This window comes from Furipterus horrens, unplaced genomic scaffold, assembly GCF_987537825.1.
Source record: "Furipterus horrens unplaced genomic scaffold, mFurHor1.1.pri manual_scaffold_13, whole genome shotgun sequence".
In the NCBI taxonomy this organism is placed as follows: domain Eukaryota; kingdom Metazoa; phylum Chordata; class Mammalia; order Chiroptera; family Furipteridae; genus Furipterus; species Furipterus horrens.
The window spans coordinates 53,906,349-53,927,543 of NW_028327183.1; the positions used below are offsets into that span (position 1 = coordinate 53,906,349).

The following is a 21,195-nucleotide window of genomic DNA, read 5'->3' on the forward strand; positions in this document are numbered from 1 at the left end:
TTCTATGGAGGAATAAATGAGGATTTAAAATTTTAATAAAATAATTACATTTCAAGGCTTCTCTTCAATATAAATTGTCTGATGCTAAATGGGGATTGAAAACGGTTATAGATTTTGTTAAAATCTTCACATTTTTTGTTTCCCTCCAGCATCAATGATACAATGTTGATGAAATTATGAGCACAGATTAAAAGCTTTGCCACATTCTTTACATTTGAACAGTTTTCCTTCCAAAATGAAGCCTTCATGTTAGATAAAACAATTCTGCAGATTTAAACATTACATATTTACAGTATATTTATATGAATTTTCACCAGTATGAACAACTTGATGTGGTCTGTTTTCAGGAGAGTAAAAGCTCTAAAAGTAAGAAGACAATGATATTAAGGGCTGAGGACTACATAAAGGCTTTCCCACATTCAGTACATTTACATGGCTTTTTACCATGTAAATGGTAAAGTTGAATAAGGTTTCAGGAATCCCAAGAGGCTATGCCACATGGTATACACAAGTGAAGCTTCTCTCCAGTATGAGTTTCCTGATGATGTGTAAGCAGTGAGGACTAGCAAAAGTCTCTGCCACATTCTCTACATTTATAAGACTTCTGTCCAGTAAGAATTTTCTGATGGTTTCTAAGCAATGATGAACAGCAAAAGGATATATCACATTCTATAAACTTATAAGACTTGTCTCCAGTGTGAATTTTTTAATGTTGATAAAATATTTCGGACTCGTGAAAGGCTTTGCCACATTCCTTACATTCATAAGGCTGCTCTCCACTATGAATTCCCTAATGTTGAGTAGTTCCTAAAGGCATTAGCAAATTATCCACATTAATAAGTCTTCTCCCCAGTATGAATCTTCTGATGCCTTCTAAGCACTGATGGCTAGCAAAAGTCTTTACCACATTCTCTACATATATACGGTTTCTCTCTGGTATAAGTTTTCTGATGTTGAGTAAGCCCTGAGGACTGGGAAAAGGCTTTACCACATTAACTGCAGTTGTAAGGCTTCTCCACAGTATGAATTCTCTGATGCTGAGTAAGCTTTGAGAAGACCCTAAAGGCTTTATCACATTCTCTACATTTATAAGGCTTCTCTCCAGTATGAATTTTCTGATGTTGTGTAAGGTTTGAGGACCTGCTAAAAGCTTTACCACATTCCATACATTCATAAGGCTTCTCTCCAGTATGAATTTTCTGATGTCTCCTAAGTATGGATGACCAAGAAAAGGCTTTACCACATTCTCTACATTCATAAGGCTTCTCTCCAGTATGAATTCTCTGATGTCTTCTAAGCAATGATGACCAGCAAAAGGATTTACTACATTCTGTACATTTAAACGGCTTCTCTCTGGTATGAGTATTCTGATGTTGAAAAAGCAGTGAGGACTGGGAAAAGGCATTACCACATTCACTACACTTGTAAGGCTTCTCCCCGGTATGAATTCTTTGATGTTGAGTAAGCTTTGAGGAAACGCTAAAGGCTTTATCACATTCTCTACATTTATAAGGCTTCTCTCCGGTATGAATTTTCTGATGTTGTCTAAGGTTTGAGGACCTGCTAAAAGCTTTTCCACATTCCATACATTCATAAGGCTTCTCTCCAGTATGAATTTTCTGATGTCTCCTAAGAATGGATGACCAGGAAAAGGCTTTACCACATTCTCTACATTCAAAAGGCTTCTCTCCAGTATGAATTCTCTCATGTCTTCTAAGCAATGATGACCAGCAAAAGGACTTACCACATTCTGTACATTTAAACGGCTTCTCTCTGGTATGAGTTTTCTGATGTTGAGAAAGCACTGAGGACTGGAAAAAGGCTTTACCACATTCACTGCACTTGTAAGGCTTCTCCCCAGCATGAATTCTCTGATGTTGAGTAAGCTCTGAGGAGACCCTAAAGGTTTTACCACATTCTCTACATTTATAAGGCTTCTCTCCAGTATGAATTTTCTGATGTCTCCTAAGCATGGATGACCAGCAAAAGGACTTACCACATTCTGTACATTTATACGGCTTCTCTCTAGTATGAGTTTTCTGATGTTTAGTAAGCACTGAGGACTGGAAAAAGGCTTTCCCACATTCACTACACTTGTAAGGCTTCTCCCCAGTATGAATTCTTTGATGTTGAGTATGCTTTGAGGATACGCTAAAGGCTTTATCACATTCTCTATATTTATAAGGCTTCTCTCCAGTATGAATTTTCTGATGTTGTGTAAGGTTTGCGGACCTGCTAAAAGCTTTACCACATTCCCTACATTCATAAGGCTTCTCTTCAGTATGAATTTTCTGATGTTTAGTAAGCACTGAGGACTGGAAAAAGGCTTTACCACATTCACTGCAATTGTAAGGCTTCACCCTAGTATGAATTCTTTGATGTTGAGTAAGCTTTGAGAAGACCCTAAAGGCTTTATCACATTCTCTACATTTATATGGCTTCTCTCTGGTACAAGTTTTCTGATGTTGAGAAAGCACTGAGGAGTGGGAAAAGGCTTTACCACATTCACTGCACTTGTAAGGCTTCTCCCCAGTATGAATTTTCTGATGGTTTCTAAGCATTGAGGAATGGAAAAAAGCTTTACCGCATTCTCTACAATTACAGCGCTTCTCTGTAGTATGTAGATTCTGGTTTTTAGAATGGGTTGAGAACGCTGTAAAGGATTTACGGCGTTCTCTATATGTATAAGGCCTCTCTCCAGTATGAATTTTCTGATGAAGAGTAAGGGTTGAGACCTGCCTAAACCCTTTGCAACATTCTCTACACATAAAAGGCTTATGTGCGCATTTTACTTTCTCATCTAAAGTATTACCTGAAGGCCAATTATATGTTTTACCACATTCTTTACATTTATGTGTTTCTCCTGCACAGATTTTTTCGACTCTATGTACAGTAGATATTTTACCAAAGAGTTTCCCACACGGAAAACATTTGTAAACTTCCTTCTCATTAGGTATATTCTTTTCTTCAGTAGCACTTGAACATTGCTTAAAAACTGTGACACATTTACGTCGTTCGTTTGTCTTCTCCACAATAGGAATAACATGATGTGTATTGTGACTTGACAGTTGGTCAAAGAGTTCTTCACCTTCACAATAGTTCTCTGGAACATGAGTATTTTTACATTTATTACAATTTGACTTGTGGTTAACAATTTTACAATTTTCAGTGCATTGATAACTTCTGTCTTCATCCCATGCGTGACGGTAATCCTTGAAGACAGAAAAGGCCTTCATGTCATCTTTAATTTCATTAAACATGAACATTATTCCCAAATAACTATTCTGTGGTACCTTTTAAAACATGCTGGTTGCATCAAAAATCACTCCGAAATTCATAAAATTTATATATTGGAGTAAAACAAAACATTATTTCTCAATGAAGTATAATAATTCCTTAATAAAGGAACGCCAAATTGATTAATTTAAATTCTATGTATGCATTAGATTTCACTACTTTTACAAATTGTTTACTGAAAGTTGAATCACACTCTCCATTGAAAGATGATTCAAAGCATTATTTCCACCATGAATCAGGAGAGTTCATAGATTTTCCAAAGTGCCTTTAGAAGAATATATATACTTAGAAAATGTTACTGGGCTTCACATTTAGGAATTTGTTGATCTGCAAATGTCACTGCCTTAAAGTGGGAGTTTCCCCAAATATGTTTCACTGTTAACCTTCTTAGATAACAAAGATTTTATTGTGAATCTTTGGTAAGTTCAGTCCATTTTAATTTACATTTTTCTTCTGACACACTTTCTTATCAGCCTTTCATTACATTATCAAAGGAACACCTTTCACATCTTACCAGTAGTATTTTAGAGAATAAATCTTCTATTCTCGGCTTTTGCAACAAGGCCTGGTTGTCTTCAGATGACATAACTGAAATACACAATAAAGGTTCACAGGTATGACACTGAGTTCAATGTACATTGGAGTTAAGCAATTACTGAATATATTTCTTTTTCTGCTATTACAATTGTCCCATTTCCCCCCCATTTCTCTAAAATGTCCAGCCCACATCCCCCATCTCTCAGTCATTCCCTACACTGTTGTACATGTCCATGGGTCATTTATACTAGTCCCTTGAATAGACCCTTCCCCTTCTTCCCGTTTTCACCTCCTCCCTCCTTTCTGGCCACTGTCAGACTGTTCCTTGTTTCTATGCCTCTGGTTCTATTTTGCACATATGCTGCTTTTGTTCATTTGGTTCCTGTATTAGGTGAGATCAATGCTATTTATCTTTCACTGCCTAGCTTATTTCACTAAGCATAATTCTCTGCAGTTCTATAAACGTTATTATAAAAGACAGAAGATCCTTCTTTCTTTCTTCGCTGTAGTATTTCATTGTATAAATGTGGCACCGTTTTTTGATCCACTCATCTACTGATAGGCACTTAGCAATGCTGTTTTCAGCACATGGCTATTATGAGTATCACGGCTATGTACACAGGGGTGCATAGATTTTTTTTGAATTGGTGTTTCAAGGACCCTTCAGGTACATGCCTAGCAGTGGAATCACTGGATCAAAAGGCAGTTCCATTTTCAGTTGTTTGAGGTAATTCCATACTGTTTTCCACAGTGGCTGCAACAGTCTGCATTCCCACCAACAGTGCACTACGGTCTTATTTCTCACATCCTCACCGGCACTTGTTTGTTGATTTGTTAATGATGGCCATTCTGACTGGTGCAAGGTGGTATCTCATTATGGTTTTAACTTGCAGTTCTCTAAGGCTAGTGTCAATATATTATATTTTTGAGTACTTCAAAATGTTAAATGTTCAAAGCAAGACCAAGAAAGTTTTAATGAGACAAAGCCATTGAAAGTAAACAAACAGTTGCTTACACTTGGCAACCATAACAATCATATCCCCTGCAGACTATGGCAGTATTATAACAAAACTCCTCAAATTCCAAGTTTCTACTGTGGAGAGATAGAGTGTACAGTATGTTTACTAAAACCATGTCAATAAACAGTAAATCCATTGTTCATACTAAAAAATAAAAATAAAATAAAAAGGAATTAAGTGATTGATCAAAGACCACAGAATCTGCAGGACTGGAGAGCAGTGTCATGTATACAAAAAACGTAGGGATAAGATCTTATGAGATTTTTTTTTTACACCACCAAAACTAAAACTAAACCAAGTAAATATAGACATTGGGATTGCAGCAACTATGAAAACTCCTGCACGTTGAGGCAAATACACTGAGGGTTAAAAACAACCTGTGGAATGGTAGAAAATGGTGGAAAGCATAAATCTTTCCAGGCTTTTAATAATTACTTTCCATTTTTATTTTATTTATTTTTAGAGAAAGGGGAAGGGAGGGATGAAGAGGGGGGAGAAACATCAATGTGTGACAGATGCTTCCATCGGATGCCTCTTGCACACCCCCAACGGGGGACCCGGGCCGCCACCAAGGGATGTCCCTGACTGGGAATCAAACCAGTGACCTTTCAGTTCACAGGCCGGGGCTAATGTCAGTGAGCCACACCAGCCAGGAATATAGTTTTGAAGTCTTTAATATTAAGAATATATATCGAAGTTTTAGAAAACAACATGATAAAACAAGTAACAATTTTTTAAATGATCACAGATATATGGTGAAATATATTTTAAAAATGCAGAAACACATAATGACGTGACACAGGTTTTTTACTAAATGGTGCCATAAAAATTGAACCAATACACAAGAAGTAATATAACTCGACCACTTTGTCATATCATATACCAAAATAAATTCAAAACGGATTAAAAACTAAAATGTTAAGACCTAAAGCCATGCAAACACAACAACAAAAGATAGTCAAGAAACTCCCAAGCTCTTGAAAAGAAATTTTGGACATATCTTGGTGGCAGAGCAAACAAGAAAAAAAATTAAATAAATGAGACTACGTCAAAGTAACATTTTGCAGAGCAAAGGAAAGCATTAAGAAGGGAAACAAAAAGAACAATCTACTGAATAGGAAAGATTTCCAACAATGATGCTAATACACACACTATATAAGGAACTACACAACTTAACACCAAAAAACAAAACAAAAAACAAAAGCCAATCCAACTGAATAATGAGCAGAGACCCTAACTAGATATTTCCCTAAACAGGATATAAAGATGTCCAAGAGACATAGTAAAAGATGTTCAACATCATTCATCATCAGAGAAATGCAAAATGAGACCACAGTGAAATACCAGCACACATATATCAGGATGGAAATTATCAGTAAATTAACAGATCTGGCTGGTGTGGTTTAATGGACTGAGCGCCAGCCTGTGAACTGTAAGGTCCCTGATTCGATTCCGTCAGGGATCATGCCTCGGTTGCGGGCCATATCTGCAGTTGGGGGTATGTGAGAGGCAATCGATTGATGTATCTCTCACACATCAATATTTCTCTTCCTCTCATTTTCTCTCCTTTCTTCCCTCTCTAAATAAATACAATCTTTTAAATAAATAAATCAACAAAGAACAAGAATTGGTAAGGATGTGGAGAAACGAGTTCCCTCATGCCCTATCAGTGAGATTCTAAATAAATTGGTGCAGCCACTACAAAAAATAAAAAAGGAGGTTTCTTAAAAATAGGGAAACAAGGCCACATAACACAACAATTCCATTTCTGGGCAGTTATCACAAGAATATGAGAACATGAATTCAAAATTTACATACACCATTATATGCACTGGAGCATAGTCACATATAGAACAGAAGAAAATGACCCTCGTCACAATGGTACCAACACTCTGGAATAAATTACGTATTTTATTTTAGTTGACATAGGACAACAAAAAAAATTATATCTCAATAGGTCTCCTTCAATCCATGACTCATGTTTATTTCAAAAATTGAAGAACTACAAATATCCATGTTATTGAATAAAAAAAGTTAATTTTATACACTTCACAATTTCTCAAGACAAATTCTATACCAAATTCCTTTTCCAATCCACAGCGTTATGATTTAAATTCCCATGTCTCAAATCAATCTTCAAGGTAAAAAACAAACAAGCAAACAAAAGTGATCCTCATCATGAGAAAAAACAGAGAGGCCACAGCTGGGGAAAAAAACACTTGTAAAGGACAACATGTACAGGACTATTATGGAAGTCATACAAAGATGTTTCCCACCTCATCAGTGACAAAAAATGAAACCTGATCAAAAATAGACAAACACCTTACAGAGGCCACACTGATTATACATTAAAAATGAGTATATACAAGCACCCTAAAAACCTTATATCACTGAAGAAATGCACATTAAGACAATAAAAATTATACAGACAGAACATTCAAACAACACTAAACCCCTACTAGAAAGGAATACACAACAGTGAAAACAGCAAATGCTGCTGTGGATAGGGAGCAACCAAACTCACTCGTTCCTGATGAAAATGCAAAATGCTACAGCCCCTTGAGAAGAGAGTGTAAGGGTTCTCACAAAACTAAAAATAACGGGGTGGCTTGCATGGAGGGGGACAAAGGCTAAGAATTGGGGCAACTGCAATAGCATATACAGTAAGATTTTTTTTTAAACCTAAAATACACTTATTATATAATCCAGTAACTGTGCTCCTTAGTTTTTAATCAAACATCTAAAAACTTTTACTGACACAAAAGCCTAGCGGTGACTGCAGACGCTTCATTTATAGTATCCAATAACTCAAACAAATGAAAATATCTGTCAACAGGTGAAGAGATAAGTAAACTAAAATATATATTTTGAAACATTATTTAGTGCTATAAAGAAGTAATATACCAAGTCATGAACAGATGCCGAAGAAAACGAAATATAGAGCATTAAGAAAAGGTGCTCAGTAATCCCTGCCTTTTATCATCTAGTAGTTATGGATTGAATGATGTCTTTTAACCCTTTTGCCAAATCTGTCGCCCCCAGAATACAACAAGAATGCCAGCCTGTTAAACCAAGCACACCATTGTTCGGGAACAGCCAACTGACCTAGAGTCTGCACGATCCTTCCCCATGTGGGAAGGCCACCCTCCCCTCCACATCCCCCACTCTCATTAGGGATTTCTGGACCCAAGGGTAGGTAGGACAACGACCATGTCCAGCTTGAAGCAGTTAGGGGAGCATGAGACCTTCGCCCATTGTCCTTTTATAAGATTATGAAGGGCCATAATATCTGAGAGGGAGGGATTGTTATTTTTTATTGTTAAAATAATTAATGATTTATTTATTAAAAAAAGAATATATGAAAGGGTGAAGCATGAGAGCTTATATGTATGAACCATGCGCGTGGATTTGGTGGGGGATTGCTGAGGGAGGGCGGGTGCTGGGTGAAGGGGAACAAAGGGGAAAAAATCGGAATTATTGTAACAATATAACCAATAAAATATAATTAAAAAACAAAAAAACTTGATGTAAGGATATAGAAAAACTAAATATATGATATTTAAGGTCAAAAAAAAGAAAAGAAAAGAAAAGGTGCTCAGTTTGTTAGAGCATTGTCCAGATACGCCAAGGTTGTGCATTTGATTCCTAATCATGGCACATACAGGATTTCACCAATGAATCCATAAGTAAGTGGAACAACAAATGAATGTTTCTCTCTCTCTCGTTCTCTCTCTCTAAAAAAACAATAAATGAAATTAAAAACACAAGAGTCCAACTTCAAAAGGTTACAGACTAAAATAACAACTATATGACATTCAAGAAAAAAAATGAAAGACAATAAAAACATCAATGACTGCGAGTTTAGGAGACACGAACAGGCAGAGCACAGAGAACACTGAGGGTGGAGAAACAAGTCTCTAGGACACTATCATGTGTATATATGTCATCATGAACATTCAAGCTCGTATATATAGAAGCCCCCAGTGAACCCTACAGTAACCTAAAATGTTGGGTCGTGATGATGTACAGATGTAGGTTCATACACATCCCAAAAGCACCTCTCGGGTGGGGGGCATTGACGAGGGAGGAGGTTATGCATGCAGGAGCAGGGATAGTGTGGGAATTCTCATTTACTTGTACACAATTTTGCTGTGAACCTAAAACTGTTCTTTGGAAAAGTCATTCAGAGACCTTCTTCTCTGAAGGATCTATACTCAGGTCTGTGGGAGACCGGTATGTACGATACAGAGGGCTATAGCCGCTGTGTGGATCCAGGGCCAGAATATGGGCCTATAAGCCTTAACTGGCTGGCAAATGCACCCCACATACCACGTTGCTGGTCCCACACTACAGGGGGGTTTTAGAAGTAGAATAGGAATACAATGTACTTTTTGAAGCTAATGAAGCCTGCTTGCTCTGTGTAGCCCCAAATTCTTATCAATAGAACGTGAAAACAAAATGTTTAAGTAAAGAGAGACATCTAGAGTTTTATGATATGCCTTGGTGCCTCACAGTCTTGCTGCCTACCTCCCAATGATGATTTATGTTCCCCTTTGTTATTACTTCCAACCATTTGGTGGAGCTCTGCATGCTTAGCCCAAGCATTTCTGCACATAGCAAACTCAATAAAAACCCTGACTGAGAAAAGTGATCAGTGATCTCTTATGAGAGACACTCACCCCTCTCTTTCCTCAGACAAACTGTTTCTGAGTCAGTTCTTTCCTCCGTGTCGAGGGAGCTGTGGAACAGGGAATCTCCCACAGCACTATGTATCTTTCCTACGGTTCTTTATGCCGATCGAAGAAATGTTTTCATTTTCCATTAAAACACACACGCGCACACACACACACATACCCCATATATCACTTCACAACAGTAAGGGTGGCCAGGTTCAAAGAAACAAACAATACTAAGCGTTTACAAAAATGTGCAGAAAGCAGACCTGATACATGGTGGAGTGAAAGATAAATTGATGCTAACAGTGTGAACAGGGAGTCCGTCAAGAAAACCAACAAAGCAGGGTAAAAACCACACAAACGTGCACGGAATGTTAATGGCAACTGACATATGGCTCGTACATAATTGAATCAACTCCCACTTAAGTACACCAAGTGGAAAACTTTCACTCATGTCCCTAATAAATAACCAAAACCCAAAAATGCAATAAACAAATTAGGGGAACCTATTATAAAAAGGAACCAGTGTAAATTGTTGGTGAGTGAGACTGAGGGGCGCTGGAGTCCAAGTCTTTGTCTTAAAGGGCCCAGACACAGACTTACTGGGACTCCCACGCTCTGAACTCCAGGCTTAGGACAGCAGCTGGAAAGGCCCCAGGGACATATGCAGAGGAACTGAACTGTCTGGCTTTGGGACAAAGGCTGGAGGGGCAGTTTTCTCCAACACAGCAGTCCTGGCACAGGCCATTACTCCCTTTCTGAGCCGTCCCCATCTCAGAGGTAGCAGGCAGGTGCCATATGTGAGTCCCCATCTAGAAGGCTAACACTGTAGCCCTCTCCTAGTGATTCCCTGAGACCCTTCCCACCCCACTTGACAGCCCACCCAAGCATGTCCAATGGCTTTTCCATACAAATAGCCCCTTTAGCCTCATGCTTCAGACAAGCCTGAATCTCAGAAACAAACTGCATCTGGCCTCTGCATGCCCCATACCTTTCACTCTGGGGCCGCACGCACAGCACTAGCCACAGCTGGTCTCTGATCACTCTTGGCCTCTCCTGGGCTTCTCCGCAGCAAGACAAGGAACATTTGCATATCACTCTGTAACTCGTGTTGGGTGGAACCCAGCAGTTCATAGGTGGTGGCTGATCTTCCAACTGAAGGGAATACCCAGAGCCAGTGCACCCAGTGGATGGATAGCTTAGGACCCTGTGGGATTACAACCCTACGTTTTTTTTTTTTAAGTATATTTTATTATGTTGTTACAGTAGTCCCAATTTTTCCCCCTTTGCTCTCCTCTGCTCAGTACTCCCCTTCCCTCCAGCAATCCCACCCCACTTAGTTCATGTCCATGGGTCATGCATATAAGCTCTTTGGCTTCACCCTTTCCTATATTATTTTTAACTTCTCCCTGTCTGTTTTGTACCAACCAATTATGCTTCTTAGTCCCTGCACCATTTCCCTATTTCTTCCTCTTCCTCCTCCCAGCTGATGACCCTCCAAATGATCCCCATAACTATGATTCTGCTCTGATTTTGGTTTTCTCAGCTGGATTTTATTTTTACTTTTTAGATTCAGTTGTTGATAGTTGTGAGTTTGCTGTCATTTTAATGTTCATAGTTTTGATCATCTTATTCATAAATAAATCCCTTTAACATTTCATATAACGGCTTGGTAATGATGAACTCCTTCAGTATTACCTTGTTTGAGAAGCACTTTATTTGCCCTTCCATTCTAATGATAGCTTTGCTGGATAGAGTAATCTTGATTGTAAGTCCTTGCTTTTCATCACATTGAATACTTATTGCCAGCCCCTTTGTGCCTGCAAAGTTTCTTTTGAGAAATCAGCTCATAGTCTTATAGGCATCCCTTTGTAGGTAATTTTCTGCTTTTCTCTAGCTGCTTTTAAGATTGTTTATCCTTAATCCTTGAGTGCTGTGCGTAATTCGAAATTTGGATCAACATCAGAATACATTATATCAATATATAATCTGAGGTACAGAAAAAGAGAACAAAACATGAAATACGAATTATTCCATTATCTGCATTTATAGTCATTGAAAAGTGCCACTGTGAGCAAGGCTGGCACTTCTGGAAAAATTTGTGAGCGTTAACCTTTGGCATTTTCATTATGATGTGTCTTGGTGTGGTCCTCCTTCTGTCTAGGCTGTTTCGAACTCTCTGTGCTTCCTGGACTTGGATGTCTATTTCCTTCATCAAATTAGGTAAGTTTTCCTTCATTATTTTCTCACATAAGCTTTCAATTTTTTCTTTCTCTTCTCCTTTTGGCACCGCTGGGACCTATATATGGCCTGTTTCAAATGGTCCCAGAGGTTCCTAAGCCTCTCGCTGTCTTTTTCAATTCTTGTTTTCTCATTCTGTACTAGTTGACTGTTTTTTTCTTCCTTATGACCGAAGTCACTAATTTGAACCAGTTTCTATCCCTTTACCATTGGTTTTGTGTGACTTTTCCTTCATTTCATTTAGCATAGCACTCACTTCTTCCTTTCTGAATTTGCCATACCTAAGCATATCTGTTAAGTAAGTGAGCATCTTTAACACCACTGTTTTCAACTCTACACCTGTGAGGTTGGCTATCTCCTCATCGGTTAGGCTAGCTACCTCCGTGTCACTTAGTTCTCCCACTGAAACCATGATCTGTCCCCTCTTTTGGGCCATACTTCTCTGTTTCCTCATGTTGACAGGCTTCTGTGTTTCTTTGCCTCTGTGTCTTAGGTAGAGCTGTCGCACCTGTTACGTTGTAAGGGGTGGAGCCTTAGGTATTCCTCAGTGCAGAGCCATCCATTTCACCACATTGTGACACTGTAGGTAGAGGAGTGTGAGAGGGAGCAATGCTGCTTGCTTAGCACTTGCCCATTTTCCAGGCACTTCTCCAGCTTTCTGTATGAGACTGGCGCCCCTCTAGCTGCTTCCCTGGCTGTAGTTCCCAGAGTGGGTGGGTTTGCAGATGTTCTAGGACTGTGGGGACTCTTTCAACAAGCGGACTCTGCTGACAGACCAGCAGTTTCTTCCTCCGACCCAACCCACTCAGGTTTTCATCATCAGAAACAACGAGGCTTTGTTTTCCCCGGTGTTATAGCCGAGAGCTGTGTGTTATGGTCTGTTGCTGAGAGTGCTCCCCAGGTGTCACTCCCTACTTTAAAAACCTGTGAGTGAGCTTTCCGCTGGCCTGCCGGTGCTGCCACCACCACACCACATCCTCTCGGCCCTGTCTACACCTCTCCTCTCTGGCTGAGTATTTCCTCTTTATATTTTTGTCTGTGGGATTTCCATGCAGCTCAATTTTCTGGAACTTCCAGTTGTCTCTATTTTTGAGGTAGCTGTATTAATTCCCACAGGTAGATGGAGACCCACTGTGTTTATCTAGCACTCGAACTTGGTCGGAAGTCCCATACTGCTTCCTTTAGTTTTTATTCTTTTATATTTTAATTTTGGTTGGTTTTCACACCATGTTTATTGAGGAAAAGGAGGGAAAGGGGTTGGAGCTAAGAAAGAAGCTCTCAATCCACCTTGAGGGGCCCATTGGAGCAAAGGGCAGGGGGAGAGAAGACTCCCAGTCCACCCCAAGGGACCTTTGGAGTGTCCTCCTTACTGCTTTTTTTAAGTAAAATTTATTAAGCTGTTACAGTTGTTCCAATATTTCTTTCCTTTGAGCCCCTCCACCCACTATCCCTCTACCTTCCAACAATCCTTCTCCATGTAGATCGTGTCCATGGGTCACTCATGTAAGTTATTTGGCTTAACCCATTTCTGAATTGTTCTTAACATTCTCCTGAATTTTTTGTTCCTACCAATTATGTTTCTTGATCCCTGCACCATTTACCCCTTACTCCTCTTTCATAATCCCAACTGATGACCCTCCAAAATATACTTATACCTATGATCCTTTTCCTGTTCTGGTTATGTGCTCAAGTTCGTTGTTTTTTTTTAAGATTCATTTGGTGATAACTGTGAATTTCGTGTCACACCAAACCAATTACACAAGTGACACACTCTTGAGGCAGAAACAGTGAGTACCAAAGACCCACTCATGACTTTGCTAAATAAGATTACTCGATATTCAGTAAAGCTATCATTTAGAATGCAAGGGCAGATAAAGTGCTTCCCAGATAAGGCAAAGCTAAAGGAGTTCATCAGCACCAAGCCCCTATTTTCTGATACCTTAAAGGAGCTTCTTTAAGACAGGGAGATCAAAACTATGAACATTAAAATGACAACAAACTCACAACTATCAACAACAGAATATAAAAAATAAAAACAAAAACAAAATAAGCAAACCAGAATTGGAACAAAATCATAGGTATGGGGATCATTTGGAGGGTTATAAGCTGTGAGGAGAAGGGGGAAAAATGGGGATACGGTGCAGGGATTAAGAAGCATAACTGGCAGGTACAAAATAGCGGGATGTTAAGGATAATACAGGAAAGCGTGAAGACAAAGAACTTACATACACGACCCACAGACACAAAGTAGGGGTGGGTCAGGTGGCTGGAGGGAAGTGGAGTACTGGGAAGAAGGGAACAAAGGGAAAAAAATTAAGACAACTATAACAGCATAATCTATAAAACATACTTTAAAATAAGGGTTCATTTACAGTTTCTCGGCACCATGCCATATTTTTCCAGGTCCCCAACTCAATGGAATGGAAGCCAGACCACGGTGGCCCTCACTGGAGAAAGGGAGGGGAGTACTTTGGCCCCAAGTGCTAACAGGATGCCACAGGTCAATGGAGTAGAACCAGAGTACCAAGATGATATAGGTGAAAGGGATGTGTTGGAGACCACCTGGCCCTCTATGACAGCAACAGAAAAAACCTGGACTTTTCAAACTCCTTTGCACTGAAGCACAGCTTCCCAAACCATACTTCAAGTATGGCTTCCTCTGTGACCTTTGAGCCTCTCACCTGTGTCATCTGCTGTCCCATTCCCACCTACCTGAGTGAGAGGATATTATCTTTTTCCTCTCAACATAACAGCACTTCTTCATTTGCTCCACAACAGTGATCAGGACTGCCTCAGGGTAAACACAACTTGTTTATAAAAGAAATATTACTTTTGACAGAGATTCTCCCATTTACAATCCAGTTTGTGCTCTGGTAAGACCACTTGTAAAATATCAATGACCTCCAATGTCCCCTTTGAGAGCAAGGGTCTGAAAGTCAGACAACCAAAAGACGTTAAACTAATAAAACTCATACTCACCCACAGAGACCAGGTTCCTGTAGTTCTCCAACATCACATCAATGTACAATTTTCGCTGAGCTGGGACCAGGCACTCCCACTCCTCCTGAGACAAATCTACTGACACGTCCCTGAGGGTAAAAGGTACCTGAAAAATAAGACACTCTTAACAAGGGGCCACCAGGAGTTAATAATGTAACCCAATGTGAAAACAAGTGTTAGAAGTGGGTTCAACCTAGGAGACTACATCTGGTAAGATCATTCTGACCTAGTAATATTCTCTAATGTACTTTCTAACAATGAGAAATGACAGTGACACCTGTCCACAAATTCACTGCAGAGACTTTTCAGAAAAATAACCTTTTAAATGAAGGAATAGACACAGCCACATGGATGCTCAGTGTTGTATTTGTATCATTCATGATAAATTGTGTATACTGCTCAGCAGGAAAAGGCATGGTGAGCTGGAAGTGTAGTTCTTTCTTCACTTTTAAATCAGACAACAAACAACTGCATTTTTAAAAATGCAAATTCTGATTCAGAAGTTCGGGGGATAGGGCCTGTGATTCCACATCTTTAACAAGCTCACTTTTTACAAGTGACACCATTGTATCAGGTCCATGTGCCCTACTTCTGGAGATACACAATGAAAAACAAAAAATAGTACACATGTGATTTTGCATTAAAGGACTTTTATAAAATTTACACGTCTCAAGGAATAAGATATGTGAGCCACAATATTATTTGAAAATTTAGTGAAGGTAATCTTAGAATAACATTCTTATTCCTGTAAGAATATGGTCTGAAACATACAGGAAAACAGACCTTGAGATTTACTCCAAACTTGATCCAAAAGCTTTCAAAAAAAGAGACAAATACACATAAAGAGACCTCAAGCAGGTTTGTTGAGGTTTCTTTAACTGAGAATGATAATATTTTAAGAGTAAGAACTGAAAATAGCTCAACTGTCAACATTTCATGCACACAAAAGATACACTTATTGAAAGTGTGTACAAATGAGGTGTAATAAGAATTATTTTTTTTTTCACTAGGTGGTTGCCTCTGACTCACGCCCCCAACTGGGGACCTGACGTGCAACCTAGTAATGTGCCCTGACTGGGAATCGAACCAGCGACACTTGACTCGCAGGCCGACACTCAATCCACTGAGCCACAGCAGCCAGGGCTGAAATAATAATTTTAATGTCAATGAAATTAAATTATTTTTATGATTCTGTAAATCTCATATATCTACTTGTTAATAATACCTTTTGTTTGGAAAGTCAAAAAGTGGAATAAATGAAATGATAAAAAATAAAATAAACCCAGTGTTTATTAGTCTTCTATTTCTTTAAAAATTTTGCTGTATCACAAGTGCAGTTATATTTTAGATATTTTATAGAATTCAACATACATTAATATGACACTTGTATACTTTCTTGACAACACAGGAAGTGATCATGTAGAGTATGTCTGTAACATGTGTGTGGAATATAACAAAAATTTATACCGACAAGGCCTAATTGATTAAATCCTCCATTGCAAAAGCCAATTATCTCTAGGAAATAAAAATAGGGCCTTCATTTTCTAAAGCAAACTAAAACTGAAAACTGGGGTGGGGCGTTTCAAATGAAATATGTTTTTTTCCCCATTATCTCTCAATAATTCCCCGCTGCAGCCTTTTTAATGATGGAGGAAAACTATTCACTATTACTAATGACAACACATCAGTCAAATGAATATCAGGTGGACTGGAACAACAACTATCAGGTGACTGAGGCACACAGAAGGACTTGTAATCACTGCTCTGACATTACTGAAAATAAAAATAGGAAAGAAAAGAAATCATTGCTCTGGTTGGTGTGGCTCAGTAGACTTAGACTTTGCCTGTAAACCCACAGGTCATTGCTTCGATTTCACTTCAAGGTACAGGCCAGGTGTGCAGGCCAGGTCTCTGGTTGGGTTCATGCAATATGCAATCAATTCATGTTTCTGTAGCACATCAATGTTCATCTCCCTCTTTTTCTCTTTCCCCCTCCCTCCATCAAAACATTTCTTTAAAAAATCTTTTTAAAATATTTGAAAAGTTAAAAAATCATTATGTGAAAAGATTCACAAATAAATTTTTTCAAATATCAATGCACGTGACTCCCATGTGTTGAATACAAATACTGTAGCAAATTTAAATAGCAAGAATTTTGTACCAAAATAGTGAGCTACTCACTTCCATCAACTCTTCGTCAAAACTTGAACCATCCTGACCAGTAAAATGAGCATTTTTTACCCCTGCTCTACAGAGCTCATGCTGCAGCCACATGAACCTAAAACCTACATTTCACTCTTCATTCACACCTGAGCCTCTGAGCCCATCCCAATAGGGGTGCTGACATGGGTGCCTCTCTAAGTAAATCTGTCAGAAATGGGATATTTTCAGTAGCTGAAAATCATTAATTCAAGGCCATAATTTTTCACGGCCTTTGGGAAACTGGATAAAGATAATGAGGCAAGGCTCTGAGACAACAGGGAGAATATATAAACTACTGACCAGGACAATCATAATACTATAGGGAAAAACTAAGATGAAAAACCCTTACTAGTCAAGAATATCAGAAGCAGAGAAATAAAGGTTGCACATTCTAACCCACTGATGTTCAGAAGAAAAGCAAACGCAGCTGCTGACTGAGGACACATCGTTTACCTGAGAAGCACCCATGGCGCCCTGGTCCTGCTCCTGCTCCGGGCTGTTTTCTCACGGGATGATATGCTGTAGAGTCACAAAGGCATTTGAGACTGTGCCTTTAAAGGTTTCTGCACCGCCCCTGAATGCTCTTCCAAGTACTCACAGGCAGAGGGACCTAAAAATCCTGGAAAGGTCACCCTCCCCTGTCCTTCGTCACAGGAGAGTCAGGAACAGTAAGCTCCTACATGGAGACCACACTGGCAGTTTTTTCTTTCTTCTTTTCAGGTGCTCTGTCCCCCACAGAGTCTTCAAACTCACAGAGCACTGAGAACGTGTGCTGCTCTCCTGAACGACAATGCAGCAGAGCACCCCGCTGCCTCCTCTGGCCAAAGCCTGCTCCCCCCTCTTACAAAGGCATGTTGGCATACCTGTCCTTACTTGTCCCTTCCTTTCCTCCCTAGCTTTGACAAGAAACTTCTAAAAGAGCAGACTTCCTGGGCAAAAAATGTTTCTTCTTTGCCAGGAAATTACAAAGACTTATTTTCAAAACATAAAAGTGACAAATGCAATTTGGATGCTGAAGTTTTTAAAATATTAGCTATGAAACCATGTCCATCAAATTTCACAATGAAATGACGGGCTTTCTGGGGTCCACGTTGTCCAAACATGGAGGCAGCTAGAATGCACACCTGGACATTTGGTATGTGCTAATCAATCTAGCCCTGGACTTAGCTGTTCCCAAAGGATATGCTGATGGACTGAAACCATTCCCAGGGGAAATGGTAATGAACCTAGCCTGATATGTTAGCTAACCTAGGGTGTGTGTGGGTGTGCGTGTGTGTGTGTAGCAATCAGATGTAAATGATCTACTGAATATGTTGATAAGCAAACCCACCCTGACCTAAATGTGTGGTTGAGAACTATAAAAAAGGTGCCTGCAGAAGTGATGGTGGGACTCCTACTGGCCCATGCGTAGGACCGAGACTCTCCATTCCCTGTTCCCCATTCTGCATTCCCCTTGCTCATATGGGCCCTTGAGTTGGTCCGGGAGCTGCCTCTCCCCTCCCTGCTTCCCCCTTTATTCCTCAATAAACCCACTGCCTGATCCCACAGTGGTCTCCAAGTGATTTCTCAGAGCAAGGATGCCCTGACACATGTGTCAGGCCAATCCAGTGCTTCCTTCTATATTTTCAGAGAGTAGACAAGAGAGACTTGAGGGGAACAGCTGCTTTGGGGCCCAATCAGATTCAACAAATCACATAAAGGGAAGGAAAAAGCTGCTGAACATTAGATGAACTCTTAAAACTATGTTCTGACTGCGGGAAGAGTATAGACATCCTTACTAAGTGCATAGTGAAAAAGCCTGATATTATTTAATAAATATCAATGGATGTTCCATCATACGATCAACAGTAGAAAGGACACAGGGCTCAGAATTTAAGCCTGACACTACAAAATCAAAAGGGAAACTATGTACAATTTTTTACTAAATCCAACTTTTGCCCTGACTGGTATGACTCAGTGGGTTTAGGATCGTCCTGCAAACTGAAAGGTTACAAGTTCCATTCCAGAAACAGCCATATGTTGCAGGCCGGGCCCCCAGTTTTGTGTGGCTAGACGTTACTGCTTGATGATTATCTCATACATTGAAGTTTCTCTCCCTCTCTTGAAAATTATATATATATATAACATCGTTTAAAATGTACATATCAGCAATGCTTATTTTAGATTAATGACTACTTACAGAAAAGCTATTCAATAGATTAAGATTTACCTAAATATGTTTCATAAAAATATATTCTAAGTGAGAAGTAGAAGGAAAAAGGGAAATACAATAGAAGGGTGGGGGAGACCCAATGGTTTTAATATTCCTGTAAAAAGTATTATGTGGTAACAAACTCAGTTATTCGATTCCAGGGTACCTCCTTCTGGCCATTCAAGGAAATGAGAAAGGAGCCATGACTGGCCGACCAGTCCGTGCCCTTGAGTAAATGAGGGTTGCAATTGAAAGCAAATAATAAAAAAAATTCACAAACCTTATAAACTGGAGGTTTGTATTTCTCATTCTAATGTATTTAAGTGAAACACTTCAGGAAATGTTACATATTGGCAGATTAAAAAAGCATAAGGGGACATCTCACAACTTAATCTTCCAGATCCCACAGCCCATCACTCATTCACATTTGGGTTTCCCTGCTTCTGGATACTCTGTGTTTCTGTGTATGGATGCGTTTCTGTCTCTTCCCCGTTTCTCTTTCCTGGATTTCCCCTCCCCATCCCCTGCCCGTTCTCCCCTCTTCTCTGTTCCCGTCCCTACACCCGTTTCGTGAAAGGATGGAAACCTATTTCACCTTCACTTACTCTACTCCCTGATCTGATGGCTCCGCTCCCATCTCCATACAGTCCTGCGTCCCTTCCCCCCCTCCCCCCTCGCGCACCTGTGTCCTCTCTGCGGCCGCTGTGAGTCTTCCCGTCACCCCGCCAACCCAGCTCGGTGACTTCAGCGCTGTTTCTCCCTCGTACCCGTGACCCCAAACCCCGTTCCCGTCTCTGCTGTCGCGCCCCCAATCCCCTCAGAACCCCTCCCTCCGTCTGAGCGCCTCACCCTGTGCCGCCCCCACGTCTGCGCACAGGCCCCCGCCCCGTCAGCTCCCTGCGTCTCCCTGAGGCCCCTCCGTGTCCCCGGCATCTCTCCCGCCCTCCTCCCCGGCTGCCCCCCACAGTGACCCCCTCATTCCCATGGCGCTGCCCCGTCCCTCCCCCACCCCCGGCGTCGCCGTCTCCCACGGCCCCTCACCGGCCTCTCCTCCCTCTCACGGCCCGTCTCCCTCACCCCGTGCCCGGATCCCCTCACAGCCTCGTCCGGCCGCCGTCCCGCGGGCCCCTCGCCCTCACGGTCTCCACAAAGGCCCTCCCGCGGGGGGCAGGTCGCCTCTTCTGGGGACCCCGGGTTCTGTCCTTAGTCCCACCCCACGGAAAGTGTGCTCTTCCTGGGTTCGAGTCTTATTAAATGGGGGAGGGGGAGGGGACGGTCTCCGGTGGGCGGACCGCAGATCCCAGTCCCGGAGCAACCGACCTCCTAGGGCCGGTAGAGACAAGGCGGAGGCAGCGGTGGAGGAAGGTGAGGGGGCGGGGGCGACCTGCAAAAGCACATTCTGTCTACGTAACGGTCTCACAAAGACCCGGAACTCACCGGGGTAGGACACAATGGGGCAGGATGCTCGGCAGCCGGGACTTCAATGTCTGCAGCGACCCTCAGCCTTTTCGGGCTACGGAATGAGGACTTGAAAATCCAGTTTCGACCGGAAAAACCCAAATTGGGAAGAACCTCGTGACGTTCCTTGCTCCAGTCTCTTCTCTGTGAGACTGCGCATGCTCCTCACTCAGCACGGGGATGAGCCTGGGCTGAGCGCTTCCGCAATGAGGGTGGGGGCGGGGCTGCTGGGTGTGGCCCGGCTTGGAAAGGGGCAGGCTTGCGCAGAGATGGGGACTGTAGGGAGGGGGACGCAGTTGCGTGATCTGTGCTTCATTGCACCTTGGTTTCTTTAGTTACAGACTTTCCTTGGTCATCGCTTTTGGTTTGTGCACATAATTATTCCTAATACTTGTAAGATTTCTTTCCAAAATTAATATTTTGGTGACTCGCCAATGATTAAATGTTAAGTAACATCTTTCCCACACAATGTCACCTACCCTCTGCTTTCTCTCCCTCAATCTGTACAAAATGGGTGGGGAGGGGCCTAGGCAAAGGCTCAATACACAAGGCAGTGGGATGAAAAGAGGACAGG

At 40.9% G+C, this 21,195-nt stretch overlaps 1 protein-coding gene across 1 annotated transcript; it reads right to left on the bottom strand.

The window, feature by feature from the left end:
- Positions 1-803: 803 nt before the first annotated feature.
- On the bottom strand, positions 804-20,440 carry LOC149995348 (uncharacterized). Its single transcript, XM_090259458.1, has 5 exons — positions 20,241-20,440; positions 17,426-17,491; positions 14,750-14,876; positions 3,812-3,885; positions 804-3,212 (listed from the first exon to the last, which is right to left on the bottom strand). The coding sequence occupies exons 2-5, from the start codon at positions 17,438-17,440 to the stop codon at positions 993-995; spliced, it is 2,436 nt and encodes an 811-aa protein (XP_090115584.1). The 5' UTR covers positions 17,441-17,491; positions 20,241-20,440; the 3' UTR covers positions 804-992.
- Positions 20,441-21,195: the final 755 nt, after the last annotated feature.

Excerpts from the sequence above, each read along its gene's own strand:
- LOC149995348 (XM_090259458.1), bottom strand. Across the intron at positions 3,886-14,749 it reads CAGGAACCTGGTCTCTGTGG|TTATGTCATCTGAAGACAAC; the intron begins GTGAGTATGAGT and ends TGTGTATTTCAG. Across the intron at positions 3,213-3,811 it reads TATTCTCTAAAATACTACTG|GATTACCGTCACGCATGGGA; the intron begins GTAAGATGTGAA and ends TCTGTCTTCAAG.